At 39.9% G+C, this 16,364-nt stretch overlaps 3 protein-coding genes across 5 annotated transcripts in view; all 3 read right to left on the bottom strand.

Moving 5' to 3' along the window:
- LOC125315459 (putative disease resistance protein At3g14460) overlaps positions 1–16,364 on the bottom strand; it is a 707,586-nt gene that overhangs the window by 206,967 nt on the left and 484,255 nt on the right. The window lies entirely within an intron of this gene.
- Positions 734–11,770, bottom strand: LOC115734539. Of its 3 annotated transcripts, none has more exons than XM_030665384.2 (13): positions 11,273–11,770; positions 10,895–11,066; positions 10,554–10,771; positions 9,886–9,946; positions 8,815–8,887; positions 7,718–7,795; positions 6,910–7,067; positions 5,730–5,898; positions 4,298–4,760; positions 3,767–4,153; positions 3,037–3,240; positions 1,983–2,116; positions 734–1,305 (listed from the first exon to the last, which is right to left on the bottom strand). In XM_030665384.2, the coding sequence occupies exons 1-13, from the start codon at positions 11,681–11,683 to the stop codon at positions 1,131–1,133; spliced, it is 2,703 nt and encodes a 900-aa protein (XP_030521244.1). In that variant the 5' UTR covers positions 11,684–11,770; the 3' UTR covers positions 734–1,130. The 3 variants fall into 3 exon arrangements, with proteins under 3 accessions (XP_030521244.1, XP_048136488.1, XP_030521246.1); XM_048280531.1 differs by having other exon boundaries at positions 735–1,305; positions 10,895–11,137; positions 11,273–11,401; XM_030665386.2 differs by having other exon boundaries at positions 735–1,305; positions 11,172–11,304.
- LOC115734349 (two-component response regulator 24-like) lies at positions 13,641–14,397 on the bottom strand. Its single transcript, XM_030665086.2, has 2 exons — positions 14,035–14,397; positions 13,641–13,926 (listed from the first exon to the last, which is right to left on the bottom strand). Exons 1-2 carry the CDS (start codon positions 14,359–14,361, stop codon positions 13,750–13,752), a joined length of 504 nt encoding a protein of 167 aa, XP_030520946.2. The 5' UTR covers positions 14,362–14,397; the 3' UTR covers positions 13,641–13,749.

Genomic DNA, 16,364 nt, shown 5'->3' with positions numbered 1-16,364 from the left:
AAACTATATAGCACAAATCATTTGAAAAAGATGCTTCTTCTCAATTTGTTTTCTAAACAAAAGAACCTAAAAAGTCGGATTGTGCTGTTAACAATCGAACCATATGAAATTAGTGGAAAATTGAGATGGAAGGCAAGACAAAATCTTTCGTGCCCTTTACTTCAAAGACAAGTGAATCGAATCATTCGTACTTAAAGAGCACTAACAAATATCCCAATGCGATTGCTTTGACATGAAGCAGAGACAATGATGTCCTTTTGAAAGGTCATTTCCCCATGGCCACAGGACCGCTCCGTCACATTCAACCGGAACATCACCTGGGCATGGTAGCGCCGAAGGATACCTCTCAAGCGGTACACATGTTCGTCTTTCTATATTTAAAGAGGGGAAGGGGCGGAAATGTAAGATAGGACTTTCTTTATTAGAGGGTAAAACTGCAATTCACTGGAATCATCGAAGCGCCGAACAAATTTGCGAGCCGGTGTGTCTTCTCGTGGTTAGCTCTCGCTGAGAGCACCAGTTAATATCTCTCGTATACAGATAGATGGACAGATTATAAATCATCGGTTTATAGTAGGTTGGATCTTGATGTTAAGTCGTCCTCTCAGAAGGATATTGCTCTTTAGTATCTTGATGTTGAAAAACCATCTCTACAACGAGAAACAAGCATGAGAAGCGTCAATTGCGTTTGCATATGCATCTACTATCGTGAAAGTTCTCCTCGGTGAACTATTCAAGAAGAAAGCAGAAAATTCGGTCGTTGTTTCAGGGTGTACAGGAAGCGACTCGGGGATCCAATAAATAATGTATGAACATATCGATTACCAAAATGACCCCTATTCAACTGTAAGACTAAGGTATGTACAATCAGAATTCATCTCTCCAATGAGTCTCATCAGTGTCTCGAGTTCCATTTCTTTCCTGCGAAGTCCTATAATGTGAACATACCTTGGAACCTCACTCGTAATCATCTTCATCGCGACATAAACCAGCTTCGGCCGTGCAATCAGATCTGTTGATAACATCAAGCCCAACATTGAGATATCCGAAGTGCTCGTCGATCCCCTGATACAGAACTTCCCGATAAACCTCGAGTGCGACCATGCAAGGGGATGAACAGACGAGGACACTTATTCGGGCACATCATCGGTGATACTGTCAACGCCTTGCCGTGCAGAAATGACCCTATCCAGAGTGTGATCGGGAACGGTGATTCCAGCGGTCTCCATGTCTGCAACTATGGCTACCGCAGCATCCAATTCTCCAAGATCAAGACAAAGTGAGATGATTTCATCATATAGAGGACTGCAAAAGAAAGAGGGAAACCATTTTCTGTTAGGTGAATATTACAGCTTCTCCTACTCTTCAAGTTTCTAAGCATCCATGATAGTTCCCCATACTCGGCAGGATTTCATCATGCAAGTCCAACAGAAGAAAAGCATATCTCAAATTATTTCCTCCTAAAAGTAGCACGGAACATGTTAGTCTTTAACATGATCACATGCTTTCCACTGTCCATTCCTTTTGATCTAGTAAAGATACAATCATGTATGTGTCTAGTCACTTTCTGCTCCCCTAAATGCCATGGAGATGGTAAATATGCAAAGAAAAATGGCCTCTTTTCATACTAGTTAATCTTGACCCTAAAATCTGACGAATGCTGAGCAAATATCCTACATGTCGAGTCGCCAAAATTCCAAATAGGCCATGAAACCCAAACATGATGGATATAAGAAATTCATTTCAATCTACTTTCGAAATATTTATAGTGTTGAATGCATTGGTACTCCCATGCTCTACGTCAAGAGAAGCAATGGCACCACATCAAAATGACGTATATGCTTTCACAATAGACTTACAAAAAGCGGATCATATTGAAATGGGCAGAGTATGCAGTAGCATAATGGATAAAGCTTTCAGATCATGGCAGGCCAAGAACCAATATAGATGAAAATGACGACAAGGTAACAAGAATACAATACCTCCCAAACACATAACCAAGAGTATGTGTAGTTTGCAAGATCTTCAAGAAAGCTGATGGCAGAGGAGCCCTTATAGCTGCACGAAGTATCATGGCACAATCCCCAATAGTAGGTTGTCCACCCAATTCTATTACCTGAAAAATAATACAATCAAAATCTAGGGAAAGATTCTGACAAAAAAAAAAAATTTCTTGGGAAAGATGAGTTACGAGAGTTTCCGGATTTTGTTTCCTATTGTTTTTGCAAAAGTTTTCTTACTGTCAGACATGAGAATCCTTAGTCGTTGGACTCTTCGATACATCAAAATATCCTATACTGCTTGACGGACATATTAGCTAACTGACAAGTCTGTGATGTTGGTTTTGCACTGTCCCTCAGAGAGAGAGAGAGAGAGAGAGAGAGAGAGGTCGCCAGAAGAAGACAAATGTCATGATAATTTTTTTTTCTTTTTCAAATTAGCAAGTCTCATCATTTCGAGAAGGATCAGCGAACAGCAGCGTGTGCTAGGTTCCTTACCCCACCCTGCAATGAGTTCCAATGCAACTGCCAATAGCTTTTGTTTAGAGCCTAAGATGTACTTGATATCATTGACCTTAGTAGCAAACTTCATTCAAATTCTTTCAAGAACAGAAAACTACTGATGATAATGATCTAATTGCGCATTTGCTGAACTTTCCAAGCTATTATACCATTGAGGGAACTTAGATGCATCGATAATTAACAAAATACTAGTTTAAAGGGCTAGTGCTCAACTTTAACATTCAATGGCCCAGTAATTAAAGGTGATCATACTTCAAGCACTTTCCATCAAAGTAATTTTCTATAAGTACTTAAATTTTTTCAGTAACAAACAGATCATTGCTCAAGGGAATTAGAATCAAGTAGCTCCTAAATTAAGAGAAAGGGAAGCAGTTTAGCTAGCTAACTAAAACCTTTCAAATGATGCTGGGAAATTAACAAGAAAAATCAGGACAGAGAAGCACAATGTGGCATAAAGGAAAATTTGTGGCATTGAAAGAACAGAAGAGCCAAGAACAAGATACAGTGAACGTGCCTTTTGCATTATTCTCATTGCCAACTCCACTTCCCATTCCTGAGACCACCTCTGAGGTGGCCTGTTTTTCAACTCCCTCTCCCATGTCCAACCCCAAGCATCAGCTATTGTATACATATCTGACACATCAAAAACTTTCCTTTCCCGTAGTTCCTTAAATGCCTCAAATATATCCTCAGGAAACCAATCATCGTCCTTGTCATCCTGCATGAATAACAGTACAACCCATAGATTGAGTTTAATGGCTCTAGTCAGGCAACCCAGGATTATGCAAAAAGATACCGAGTACAACCTGGAAATTATACTTTGACAAAAAAAACTGAAAATTATACATCAGCATAATTTTTATTTGGAATAAGAACTCTAGCTAGACTGTAATCATTTCAAGAACTCACTGAGGTATTGAACAAAAAGCATAGACAAGGATCAAAACACAATAAGATCCAACCGCAATAATCAGGAAAAGAGAGCAGGCAAAAGACAATAGCAGAGTTTGACAAATTCAAATGCAGAGTTAGACTAACCAATTTCCCTAACTTGAATACAGAGTGTGACTCAGTTATTTAATGCACAAGTCAAGCAAAAGTTCCCTTTCTTTTTTTTTTTTTTGCCTTTTCAAGAACTACATAAACCTATTATTGTCATCACTTACACAAATCCAATGTCTAAATTCTCTGGACCAGAAAATGAAGTAAAGAGACAACTATAGGGACAGACAGACAATATCTACCTCCACAGATGCTCGAGAAACTCTTCTCCGCGATTTTTTTGTTGAGGTAGTTGTTTGATCAGAATCTTTTAGTAACTGGACACCGATCATTTGAAGCGGTTTTTTCCCTTCAGCTTCCTTGTCCTTTACCCTCTCTCCATCTGGACTCTCGGTTTCAGTCTGTTCAACTTCCTCCTCTTCATCGCCTTCTTCATCTTCAACATCCTTTACAGCATCGTCTGCATCATCAATGTCATCCAGTAAATCTGAAACTTCTACTTGCTCCACCTCTATGGTTTTTCCCCGACTCCTATCCATTCCTTCTCCAAGAAATCGGCGTTTCCAGAACTCTGTATTTCCTTCCTCTAGCTTGATCCTAGAAATAAGTTCATCCAGCTCTTCATCAACCTAAGACAGAAATAGAAGCCAACAACACCAAGGTGAATTCGACTAACCAGTAAAAACAGGAATGTACTAAAGTCAAGACAGTCATGCCAACATGTAAGCAATCTATGAAACCGACACAGACAAGAAAACTAGTAAATTGTCAACCTCCTCCTCTTCCTCTTCTACAGGAGGAACCCAAAGGGGGCGTCCACGTGAACGGTTTATTCTCCTTGCTTTCTGCACGCGCTGATAGAGAACATTTCTGGTTCCATCCGTTGGCAGATCTTGAGCCTCTAATTCTTCCTTTAATTCAGATACTGTCATCTTACTGGCAGCCTTAGGTTTCAAAACATTTCGATCGGGACCCTTTATAATCTTTCTTAGTCTCTCCTCCACTCTAATATATTCATATTCAGAAGCATCGCCTAAAGCTATGAGTCCTTCATTCTGCAAGGTTTTCAAAAGCTTCCTATGGTGCATTCTCCAATCCTCAAGACATCTTTGCTTGAAGGAGTTTTCCATAGGATTGGAGTATATGAATCCAGCCACATCGGGATCCAAAGGGGTCTTTCCTCTTCGTGGAACCCAGCGCTTGCGCTCACCGGTAAGCCCACCCTCAGCCACATACCTGATTCAATGCGGAAAAAATTACTTGTGCATTTGGACATTTTTCAGCACATGCTAAATAACAAGGTAATTTGAAAAGTTATCACCATCACACCACTAGCCCAACATCCTCCTTTTGTTTTATGTAACACAATATTCAAGAACCCCATGCATATGATAACATTGTAAAAATTAAATCAAAGCATAGTTTCGCCTCTGGGATGTCAAAATGATGTGTCTTAAGTCAGAAAGATGCCTTTTACGCGTAAAGCACCAAGAGCATGGGAAATAGTTCTAGCTGGTAAAACCTTCTGCTTTAGAAATGCCAGAGTGGTTTCTTTTTTAGACGAGAACTCTTTCATCCTTTCTTATAAGGTTAGACAAACTGGATCGCCAAAAAAAAGTATTACTTAGTCTTAACACTGATCAGACCTTCGCTGATAAAGTCTTGGCTCAGAAAACGCCATCATCAGAGAAAGGACAAGACAGAATTGCAGGATACCTAGTCATTGTCTTTTTTATTCCAAAAAGAAAAGTTGTTCCACTCTCTCAATCTCTGAAATTTCTGTTGGTTCCAAGTCAATTATCAACCAGTGAGACTCAATTTTTACTGTTCTTTTATTTTTCTTCTGTCTGCCTGCTTCAATTCGTACATTTTATTCTAAGAATAATCATAATCACTCTATGCAGATTGTAATTTTCTCACACAATTTATATCGTGATACTTGTATATGTCACTTATCAGCTTTGAGTTATTGCACCAGCTTTGCTCAGGCATGCGCTATTTCTGCACTTTGCACCTGAGGCGTTTTAAGGCCTTAGTGCCTTAAGTGCATTTTTTTTTTTTTTTTTTTTTGCCTTTGACTAACTGGCTGTTTGCCAAATAACAAACTTATAATGGCCAAACTAAAATTTTAATGAATTCTCAAAGATAAAAAATAGCAGAGTGTACATAATGCGACCTTTCTAATATATGAGTTGAGAAGCACACCTAGCGATGTAATCAATCTTGTATCCAAGCTCAGCTTCTTCTTGTAGAGGTTCAATCCAAGAGCTCACAAGGGTTCGGTATTTTCTGCTTAAGATCATAGCTCGCAAAGGAATTGGTTGGTTATCTTTGGCCATTGCCTCCAATGCTTCCAGCAATTCAACAATTCTTCCTGAATTTAGCACGTGGCAAATAAAAGAGTGAAGAGTTAGTAGATCAAAATAGAACACAATCTAACTATGCTTAAGATTCAAATGCTGATCTTTTAGGGCAATTATGAGATGGTTCCATATCAAGCAAGTCTGCAAACTATGGAAAAATCAAAAAGAAAAGCGGCAAATACCAGTAAAAGCAGCTAGAAGTTACAGCCTCGAAGCCCTCGCAATTTACATGAATTCACAGTCCATTAAATTTGGAACACTGCGTACAATTTTACAGTGGACAAGATTACAAATGAAACGCAGTACTCACGTTCATCTTTTCAATCTGAAATCAGACAACAATGGTCAATACTCAAGCCTCAGATCGAGAAAAATGTGCTGGAAAAGCATAATATCATATCTTCCTGCTGATCTAGAAGTACAAGAAGTATTATGGTCAGATAAGTTTGGATGGCTCCACTAATCCATTCCTTTTATCAGAACCGGCACCTGCATACAGTATCTTGTAGAGTCGACTTCAAGAATCCTCCTAAATTCAAAATCTAGCTGAGTTTAAGGTTTCTTCCCTAATAGAGACACTCATCCAAGGCCAGCACACAACAAGAGAAGGGCTTTATGTATGACTACTTGAATGCAGAGTAGTCCTAGATAACTAATTTTGCATTTCAACAGAACTAATGCTATTGGTTGAGAAATTCACCAAACCCCACATGATTCAACAACTGATCAAACCCAAATATTTCGATCCTAATGTCAGTATATAACAACCATTTATGGTGAGAACCAACAAAAGACTTCTGCTCCAAAAGCAGAAGAAGAAGCTCTATGCTGTCCGTCATTTTGAAGGATCGTGAGCTATGCTTCATCACGGGTAAAAGCTATAGCACGAGAAGAAGATCAATAAATGATCCAAAGTAAGTGGCACAAATTCAGAAACTTATTGTTCATAAAGATTCTAAGAAAATTTTCATCCAGAAAATGGTAAACAAGACGAATTATATTAATCCTGCTAAATTATTAACCTTCTCGACATAGAGCTCGGAGGTACAAGGACAAAGGATCTCCAAAGTTCCCTTCATTATGCAAAACTTTTGTGCCTCCTTCAAAGTTCTTCAGAGCACGGAAATGCCGAATTGCCTCCCGCGTTACACAGTACTTGGTAAAGCATTCCACCAACAACCTGTGCATTGAATCATATCAAAAGATGAGCCAGATGTATTAGAGTCACCGCTTTGAGCCTCCTCGTTTCGACATAATCATGTTAGACTGCTTGATGTATTCGTAGGAAAGATCATATTCGAAGTGTTAAAATTTCAAATCCAAAAATTTGAACTTCTTGGTGGATAGAGAATGTGTATAAGTCCCTACACATGCAAATCGGACTGATTTTATTAAAATTGCAGTGGAACTTTCCAATTCAAAAACTTAAGTTGGTAAGTGGAGAGAGACTAAATGCATGTAATGCCAATGAGTAATGTGAGATAACAGACTTTAAGTTAGAGGTCCAGATATCAGAGAAAAAATGATAACAAAGATTATCAAACAGTCCCACTGTAAGACTAGTTATGCCTGCCATAAAGAGAAATTAGAAAAAGCAGATGTATGGATTATATAGTCGCACAGTCAACCAGTCCATAAATTCATCCAAAATGTCAAGATAGTCTTAAATGATTAAGTATGTAAAGAACAACGAAGTTGGCAGTTAGCATCATATGCCAAACCCTGTATCTATATGAGTGCACTGCAGTACAGCATGTTTTGGTAGCAAAACACAAAAATATGCCATTCATATGACTTGTATCAAAGAAGATGACTATAGGTGTCCCTTACGCAAGAGTTTTCACATTAGGCTGCAACCTCTTGTGGTCTTCAACCATCATGCCAAGTAATTCAGCAACATCCTGTACTCTACAAAAGAACAAGGAAACCAAAATATGATGAAAGAAGCACGTCTGCACAATATGAGTATGACGGACTGAAATATAGCAGATATTATGAAACATCTGGATGTTGAGATAAAAAAAATTTGAAGCATTAGCAACATTCCACGATAAAAGAAGTGCTGTGAGTAGAACTCAGCATTCAGCTACGACTTCCATTCACACTTTACAGTGCAAAAATCAGGAACAGTATATTTCACGAGAACAACCCAAATACTCGTCACACATGATGCAACTTTTGACAAAACAGAAAAAGTAGGACGGCAAATCAATGACTAAATAACATCTTGGCAAGAATTAGTGCTGACTAACAATCAAATACTTGGAGAAAACACGGTGTACAAATGGAACTTCTTTTTTACAGAAAAAGCCTCTTCCAGGTTTTGCAGCAAACAGACCAAAGATCAAAAGCCTTTATAGTATATCACCAAAGATAAAGGACAAATGAAAAGAAAACAGAAATATAGTTCACAATTCATCCCCTGATATTCTTGTCAAGGTGTACACTAGATAAGTTCTTCTCATAGCATCTCTTAATAGTTACGGAACCACAAGTAAATTCGAGTAAGATCCATAAACACATTTGTTGAATTCTTGTCAGTGGTATTACCATGCTTGTGATCTTACCTCACCAAATAAACCTACGATAGCTTTAGGATGAATGATGGGATAAGTGCTCGTAATAAGGATTCAGTGGCCAAAAAAAAAATCAATGTAAAGATTCACGAAAGTGAATCCTTAGGAGAGGAGAAACCATGAAGGGATTTCACGAGTTAAACTAGCAACTATGGCAAGATGTAAACTATTAATGAAGCTGATATTTCGCTAAGATATAATTTATGTGAAGAAAAGAGTTGAGTGAAACTATAGCAACTTCGAACTGCTCTTTTTTCAGATCATTGGACACATGGAGCATGCAAATCAGCTTTCTAAAAGCTATTGTTATCATAATGAAAAGCTACGGCTCAAAGTTGACCAGAACTTTACCTGTCGTAGGATTCAGCTCTAGTATATGCTTGGATGACCCAATTATAGCTCTCAGTATCAGGTTTCATATAATCTGTTAACCAAGAAAGTTGACAGAAATATAATAAGTTGCTGCCAAAGACCTCAATTCAACCATCTAGAGAAAACTTTCCATTCCATTTGTATTCAAAACCATTTCCTTTCCATCCAAGCAATTTTAGAAAATGAGAAGTAAAACATTTAATTAAGCACACACACATGCCTTAAACTGCATGATCACAAAGATTTCTGATGGTCACACAAAGTCATCCACAGACCAACATGTAATTAAGCACATAAACATGCCTTAAACTAGGCAGGTTGACCAAATTTTGACCAATGAAGACCGAGAGTAGCTAAAAAATATCTACTTCTGCAATTTTTCTTACTCCACGTGTTTGGCGATTAAGTGAATACACAGGGGAGTACACAACAAAACACATGACAAAGTATATTCTTACCACGTTTCTTAAGTTTGGAACTTGGACATGTCGGAAAATAGAAATCTGATAAACTTTGTAAAACTTTAAAATGTGCTTCCACATTCATTAATGAGGTGAAGGGAAGCAGAATAAAACCAAAGACTACCCTTGAATTTAGAGCTGAATCTAATGAGTATTAAAAAGTTAAAAGCAATAATTCATTCTGAAACATATAAAAAAACCAAACTTATTGTATATGCCAATTGACTTGAAACTGCATCCTTTTTTGGATTAGTTGAAATTCACAATGCGAGACCATCTATACATTGATTAAAATAGATAAGATTCGGGTATGTGTGTTTAACATACAAAAATCAACCATCCTCTTATAATATTTGAGGAGTATAACACTAAAAGCATCTGGAGCGTGGAAGTTCTACAGCAGTACACATTAAGGTGTTACAATTCACCAGCATTACAAAAGGAAATGCAAGGTACACCTAGGTCTCCCAGATACTGGCCAATCAGGAGACTATTCAATAAGTTACAACACAATTTTAAAAGAAAACACATTCGATGGAGAGAATTGTCAAAGAAAGACAGACAATATCAGGGGAGAAGAAATGGGGACCTTCTCCATATTCCATGTTCTCAAAAGTGGCAAAAGCTATTTCTGGTATCCCGCAAGTAGCCTAATTAAGAGATGGAGATGCTATCAGCATGGTGAAGTCATCAGAAAGAAAGAACCAATGCAATATCATATGAGCTTCTGTAAGCTCGACATACAAGCTTGGAATAACGTACTATTCTACAATAACAAAGAGATTTGGTGCTCTGGTGCATATCACGAAAATGCTTAGAGGTTATTTGACACAGCTTTCTTGCAGCAGCTTCAGCTGAGAAAATGAATGTCGAAGCAATTGAGCTTTCAAAGAGGTTTAGCAAGCACCTCAATAGCTGTGGCACTCTAAAGCTACAGGAGCTTCCAGTAGTTTTTAGCGAGCTGTCTCACCCAACTTTGAGGTGTTACAGCTTTTAAAAAGCACTTCACATCGGAGCTACAGATGAACTACAGCTATATGAAACGGACACTTAGAAGCATATAAGCAACTTTCACGCAAAGTGTGCTTTTCCAAAGTTTTAAGCCCCAGGAATTATTGATTCACCCAAGCTTATCCAACTATCCCCAAAACCATGACATGATTCAAAACATATAACAGGCCGATGCGCATAAAACCTGCTGTTTAGATCATTAAGGTGTCAACTTGCAAAATTAGGCCCTAAAAAGTCATGACAAACCTGAACACTAAGAAGACAATTGAAATGAAAAGTTGTGGCCATTCTTCCCGCTGCCTCCATTTCGTAACAAATTTCCAAAGCGTTAGAATGGTCGCCAACTCTACAGTCTTCTTGAATTAGAAGATCATAGAGCTCATCCGTAGCTCTCAAACCGCCTTTTGCTCCCTTCAGGAAAACATCATTAGCATCCTCCAGATGCTTGTTCCTGACAAGCTCCTCTGTCCGAAAGTTCACAAAACAGAGAAATCACCACACTCGCGCAAAAGATATACGATACTCACACACGCACCCGCGCACACCCAATCCAAATAAAAAAAAAAAACAAAAACTCAGACACGTACCAACAAGAACTATCCACGCTTGGCGTATATCGTAGTTCAATTTCTCCATTGCCGCAAGAATCTCCATTCCTCTGCTCGAGAATCCTTTGGAACCGAACAATCTAATCAACGAAATAAATGTCTCATGCACCGGTCTAAGCCCCGCGCTGAGCTCCCTCCTCAGCGAGTGCATCTGCATTCAAACCAACAACACGCCATTGTCACACAACAGACCAACTCTAGCACCAAAAGCAACACCAATTCCTGCGATTAAACAGCTTTGAGATTCAGTTCTTGCCACACATTAGGGGACTGCAAGGAGATGATCTTTCTATCTGCTGAACCAAAACTGGCCTAACGTTAAAGTCCAAGCATTTTTAGCTTTCAATTGTGCATTACCGCGCCCTCCGCTTCTCCGTTGAGCACGTGCGAGACCACGAGGCCGTGGAACGAGCGAGGCCCGGGGCTCAACCCGGCGGCGACCATGTCGTAAATCACTCCAGACACGCCGGCGACGTCGCCGCTCCGAGCGCGGGTCATCAGTTCCTCCATGAAAGCGAGGCGGAGGGCCTTCTCGGCGGCGGAGGCGGAGGCGATGACGGAGGCGGGAGAGGCGGGGCCGGAGCCATGGCCGCCGGAGGGGAGCTGCTCCGGCTGCTTCCCCCTCCTCCGCCTCCTCCGAGCCTTCTTCTGCGGCGCGGGGGAGGCGACGGCGGAGCGCACGACGGCGGCGGAGGGGGGAGGGCGGGGTTGGCGCGGCGGAGCGGGGAGGAAGAGGCGAGAGTGGGGAGCGGAGAGTGCGTTGAGCATTTGAAGGGGAGAGGGGAGCGGGGGCTCTTGGATTTGGATAAAGCGAAGTTGGAAGTGAGAGGAATGAGAAAGTTGGGAACGGAGAGATTTTTATTTTTTAGTCCTGAATTAATTGAAAATGCTCAATCTGGCACTCAGAATGTTTTTCAAGTGTAATTCACTTTCAAAAGTATATTACAAATCACAATATATACGAAAGCATATATCCTCCCCCAAAAATACATACTTATATTCATGAAAATCCGTACAAATATCAATATTTTATTTCACGTGATATGCGGGGTTCAGACTCTCTTTCTCTGAACCCTCTTTCTCTTTGTAGCTAGAGCAATCACCGCTCGTCCAAACGCGAGCGGGAGTCACCGGACCCTCGTTGGGACCGAGCGGTCCGACGACCCTTCCTAGCGCATGGATGGCGCCATCCTCGGCCGGTCTTTCGCCCCGTCCATCGATACTCATGGTCCTAATCTTTTCCTTTTGCCTCTCTATTATTCATTTGCTCCATATCACAACGAATCGAATCGGCATGCTGAGCGACGCTCACGTGACTTGTCACATCAGCATTTTCCATCCACGTGTTTGATAGAATTACTGGTTTGAAAAGAAAAAACGTACTCATTTCAGTACCCAATTACTTATTTTAAAAAAAAAATCTGGGATGGAATCGAATGTTTTGCAATATGGCAGATTGAATTGGAGATCAACTTTCTGCGAGCCCACGAACTCATCAAGAACTATCATAGCGCTAGTACATTTCCTAGGGGTATGATTAAAGGCAGATTGACTAAAAATGAATAGTTTGACAAATATTTTGTTGAAAATAATTAGCGGAAGGACACATGGAGTGCATATATTTGTGTACAGTACCCACTTTAGTGTCAATATTTTTTTTTGGATAAGTTAAGTACCAAATCACAGAAAAAAAGATCACTTAAGTGCCAATTCCTGCAAAAAGCGATCACATAAGTGCTAATTCCGATGAAATAGTACACATGGCATTTTTTATTAATTTTTTAATATTATGTGGATTTTTTTTTATAAAAAAAGTATGTCCATGTGGCAATTTTTCTTTTAAAATTCAGTCTACGTGGACACCACATGGACTTTTAAACTAAAAATAAGTTAATTTTTTTAAAAAATTAAAAGTAAACAAAAAAAATAACTTTAAAAAAAAAAGACATAAACTTGCGGTTGAGCGACGAGGGCTCACGGCCCTTGCCGCCGAGCACCATCACCGGCCGACAATGGGTGGGGGGCGGGGGGGTGCCCGAGCCTAGCAGCCCCCGCCGAGGCCTCGAACAGCAAGTTTATGTTTTCTCTTATTTTTTTAGCATATTTTTGTTTTTTAGTTTATTTTTACTTTTTTTAATATTGCATGGAATTTTTTATTGATTTTTAATTTTTTTTTCTGACTAAGATGCTCGGGCGAGCTACGTAAATGCATGTCAGATTTCCGGTGAAACTCACCGGTATTGGCACCGAAATAACTGTTTTTCATAAAAATTGACACTTAAATAATCATTTATTGGCACTCCTAATGTCCTTTTGCCGAAAATAAATTCTTGTATTGCTTACAAAAATGTATGAACGGAAAACAAAAAATCCAACATGCACTGCCAGTGCCCGAACCGGCTCAACAACTAAGTTATGGAGTGATCATCAGCTAGATCGATCTTTCTCTTTATACCTTCTTTTTTAAGGCATTAAAGGTATGTGAGTGAACGCCATTTTGGCATATGTCTTCTAATTGTGACATAAATTATTGTCGATAATGAAAATATTTTTTTTAGATTATTCATTTTTCACTACACAAAGGGAACCTTAATGCTATTTTGTGTGTGTGTGTGTGTGTTAATGATCGAGGCTTTGTTCTCACTATCCTCTCTTCTTATCAGAGCTCCCACTAGATTTGTGGACTGCAATAAGTTCCTTAGCAGAGATGAATTGAAAGGGAGGCATTGAGTTTCATTATTTAGCTGGATCGACCGGCCTCATACATAAAAGCCCAGCAGCACTCGCACGATATGAAGAGTAAAGTCAGATTCTTCCCACCCACGCTCAAGAACTCAGTCGTCGATCTTCATCTTCTCGAGGATGTTCTTGAGGATCTTAATCGACAATGGCTTCCCATAGCAGTCATCCAGACCAGCTGCCATGAAAGTTTCCTTCTCGGTGTCCATGGAATGTGAGGTCACCCCCACGATCATGGCCCCGACTCCCATCTTCCGCAGCTCCCTCGTCGCCTGCGAGGGAAGACAGAAACGCCCGCTGTCACGGCACCAAACGGATGCCGAACGAATCGGCGAAATCTACAGACATGCGAGAAAAAAAGTGTGTTGGTGCGTAGTTACCTCGATCCCGTTCATCACGGGCATCTCCCAGTCCATGAGGACGAGATCAAAGGATTCACCGGTGCGGAACAGATCCACAGCCACCTGCCCGTTCTCAGCCACCTTGGGTTCCACTTCCACGCCCACACGGTTCACCAAGATGGTGTGGATGGTGCGGATCGTCGAGTCGTCGTCCACGATCAGCACGGACAGCTTCTTCTTCTCGGGCACGGCGGCCCAGCTGGCTCCGGCCCCGTTGCCCATCATGGCTTTCCCGCTTCCTGCGCTCCTCGGGTCAGGGCTGGCTGCACCGGCAACTTGCTTCGACATCGTTTCCCCTGGCATCATATGGCTTCTAAATTGAGCTCTTTAGGACGTGTGGGATAATGAACATGAAATGAGCTGCATGCATGCATGCATGCATACACATAGCTTCCAAAATTGGCTTAAAAGAAGTAATTTCGAAGAATGAGTAAATTACGAAACTAACCCGAAACACCTGATCGCTAACACAAAAGATATGGAGGCTTGAAGGAGCTTTGGACTCTTTGTTTTTCTTGCCTCTTTTGACATCTTCAAGGGGGATTATATAGCACGAGAAGGGAAAAAGCCACTTAACTCGCATTTAAAATCAACTAAAACAAAATCCGATAGCCTAAATCGACTCATTACTCGATCTGAAAAAATTGAATTCAATGCGCTCGGAAAAAGTCATAATCAAGAAAGTGGAAGACTACGGAGCAACCAAAAGTGAGATCCTCATATATTAAGATCGCTATCCGATACGCGAATTCGCAATTACTAGCACAAGATCGATATGGTTATCTAGTCTTGGATTCGAAATTATCGTTTCAAATGCTATTTTTTTCACGAACTAGTTACTCTGTTGACCAAAGTGACATAATACTCGAGGCGTACTCCAGATCCACCGACTTGAGCACATGAGACCTTACTATGGAAACTTTGAGAAAGTTAAAACACAGAATATTTTGTACAAAGTTTTGAACATTAGGTTATGTTGTTTCTTGTTCTTTCTTCAATCCAAAGTGTGGAGCATTACTTTAGCAAGTTCTTGGAAGAGATTCATTAAGTTTTTATTGCTAGGAAATAGTCGAATCGACCAGACTTCTCGTAAAAATTAAAATTAAAATTAAAGCATTACTTTAGCAAGTTCTTGGACGAGATTCATTAAGTTTTTATTGCTAGGCTCAACGGAGTTCATCATTATCAAATTGGGATACACATTGCAAACCCTAAAGGTTAATATGCAGCTGGGAAATAGTTTACATGATTAGAATCATAGCATGTGACACAAGCCATTAGAAGTTATCCGATACTTAATTGCGTTGAAATTAAGAAAAAAATTGTGGATGAAGAATTATATTATTAGTACAATAACTTTTCGGGAAAATTTTCAATAATGGCTTGAAGTACCTCATTTTCTCAATTAAGTGCATGAAGTAGACATTGCTTCAAATAAGGACATGAAGTCTCCTTTTTGTTTTAAAGAAAGGCATGAAGAGAATATTATTTCAAATAAGGGCCTGAAGTGTCAATATCAATCTTAAAGAAGAGTGCGACTCACCAGCTAGTTAAGTGCATTTTTGTAATTTATTATTATTATTTTTTGTTTTCTTTTTATGTTTTTTTTAATATTAAAAAATCTTAAAAAAAAGCTGTAGGCGAGAGTCAGTGGGATGGCTACCTCCGGCCTATGGCCACCCCCACCACCGGTGGAAAGTTAGGTATTGTTTGGCGGCGTTGCCGCACCTCGATGAGGGCCGACGACCCCATCGACCTAAGGTCGCCCCGTTCTGGCAAGGGTCACTAGCCCTCGCCTCGGGTCGGCAAGATTGCCAGCCCTTGCGGAGACGTCGGCGATCTTGCCGGCTATGCTCGACACCCCATCGGCGGTGGGACAAGAGCCACAATGCCTCCCGCCTATTCTTCTTCTTCCGTGTTCTTCTTCCGACTTTTTTTTTGGTTTTTTTTAATTTTTATTTTAATTTAACTAAAAATTAAGTTTAAATTGTATTTCGATGAAAATGACCTTGATCAACTGGAATATTTAATCGGCCGGTGAGATCGGGCCCTCGTCTGAAATTGTCATAACTATTTCATGCCTTTATTTGAAACAATGAGCTCACTTCAGGCCCTTATTTAAAACACCATCCACTTCAAACCCTTACTTAAGAAAATGAGAGTATTTCGAGTCGTTAATTGAAATTTTCCCTAATTTTCCATTTCATGCATTTTTTTTAAATAATTACTTGTGTGCATGCGTAGTGCGCGCATGAATACTTATTATAATTAACCCAACAGTTTACAACACGCAATACTAAAAATAATCA

The sequence above is a fragment of the Rhodamnia argentea genome, chromosome 6, assembly GCF_020921035.1.
Source record: "Rhodamnia argentea isolate NSW1041297 chromosome 6, ASM2092103v1, whole genome shotgun sequence".
Lineage (NCBI taxonomy): Eukaryota > Viridiplantae > Streptophyta > Magnoliopsida > Myrtales > Myrtaceae > Rhodamnia > Rhodamnia argentea.
This window is presented reverse-complemented; position numbering and strand designations above follow the sequence as displayed.

Excerpts from the sequence above, each read along its gene's own strand:
- LOC115734349 (XM_030665086.2), bottom strand. The coding sequence starts at position 14,361 with ATGATGCCAGGGGAAACGATGTCGAAGCAAGTTGCCGGTGCAGCCAGC. Across the intron at positions 13,927-14,034 it reads CCGTGATGAACGGGATCGAG|GCGACGAGGGAGCTGCGGAA; the intron begins GTAACTACGCAC and ends CTTCCCTCGCAG.
- LOC115734539 (XM_030665384.2), bottom strand. The coding sequence starts at position 11,683 with ATGCTCAACGCACTCTCCGCTCCCCACTCTCGCCTCTTCCTCCCCGCT. Across the intron at positions 7,796-8,814 it reads AGAGCTGAATCCTACGACAG|AGTACAGGATGTTGCTGAAT; the intron begins GTAAAGTTCTGG and ends GTTCTTTTGTAG. Across the intron at positions 4,761-5,729 it reads AAGATTGATTACATCGCTAG|GTATGTGGCTGAGGGTGGGC; the intron begins GTGTGCTTCTCA and ends GCATTGAATCAG.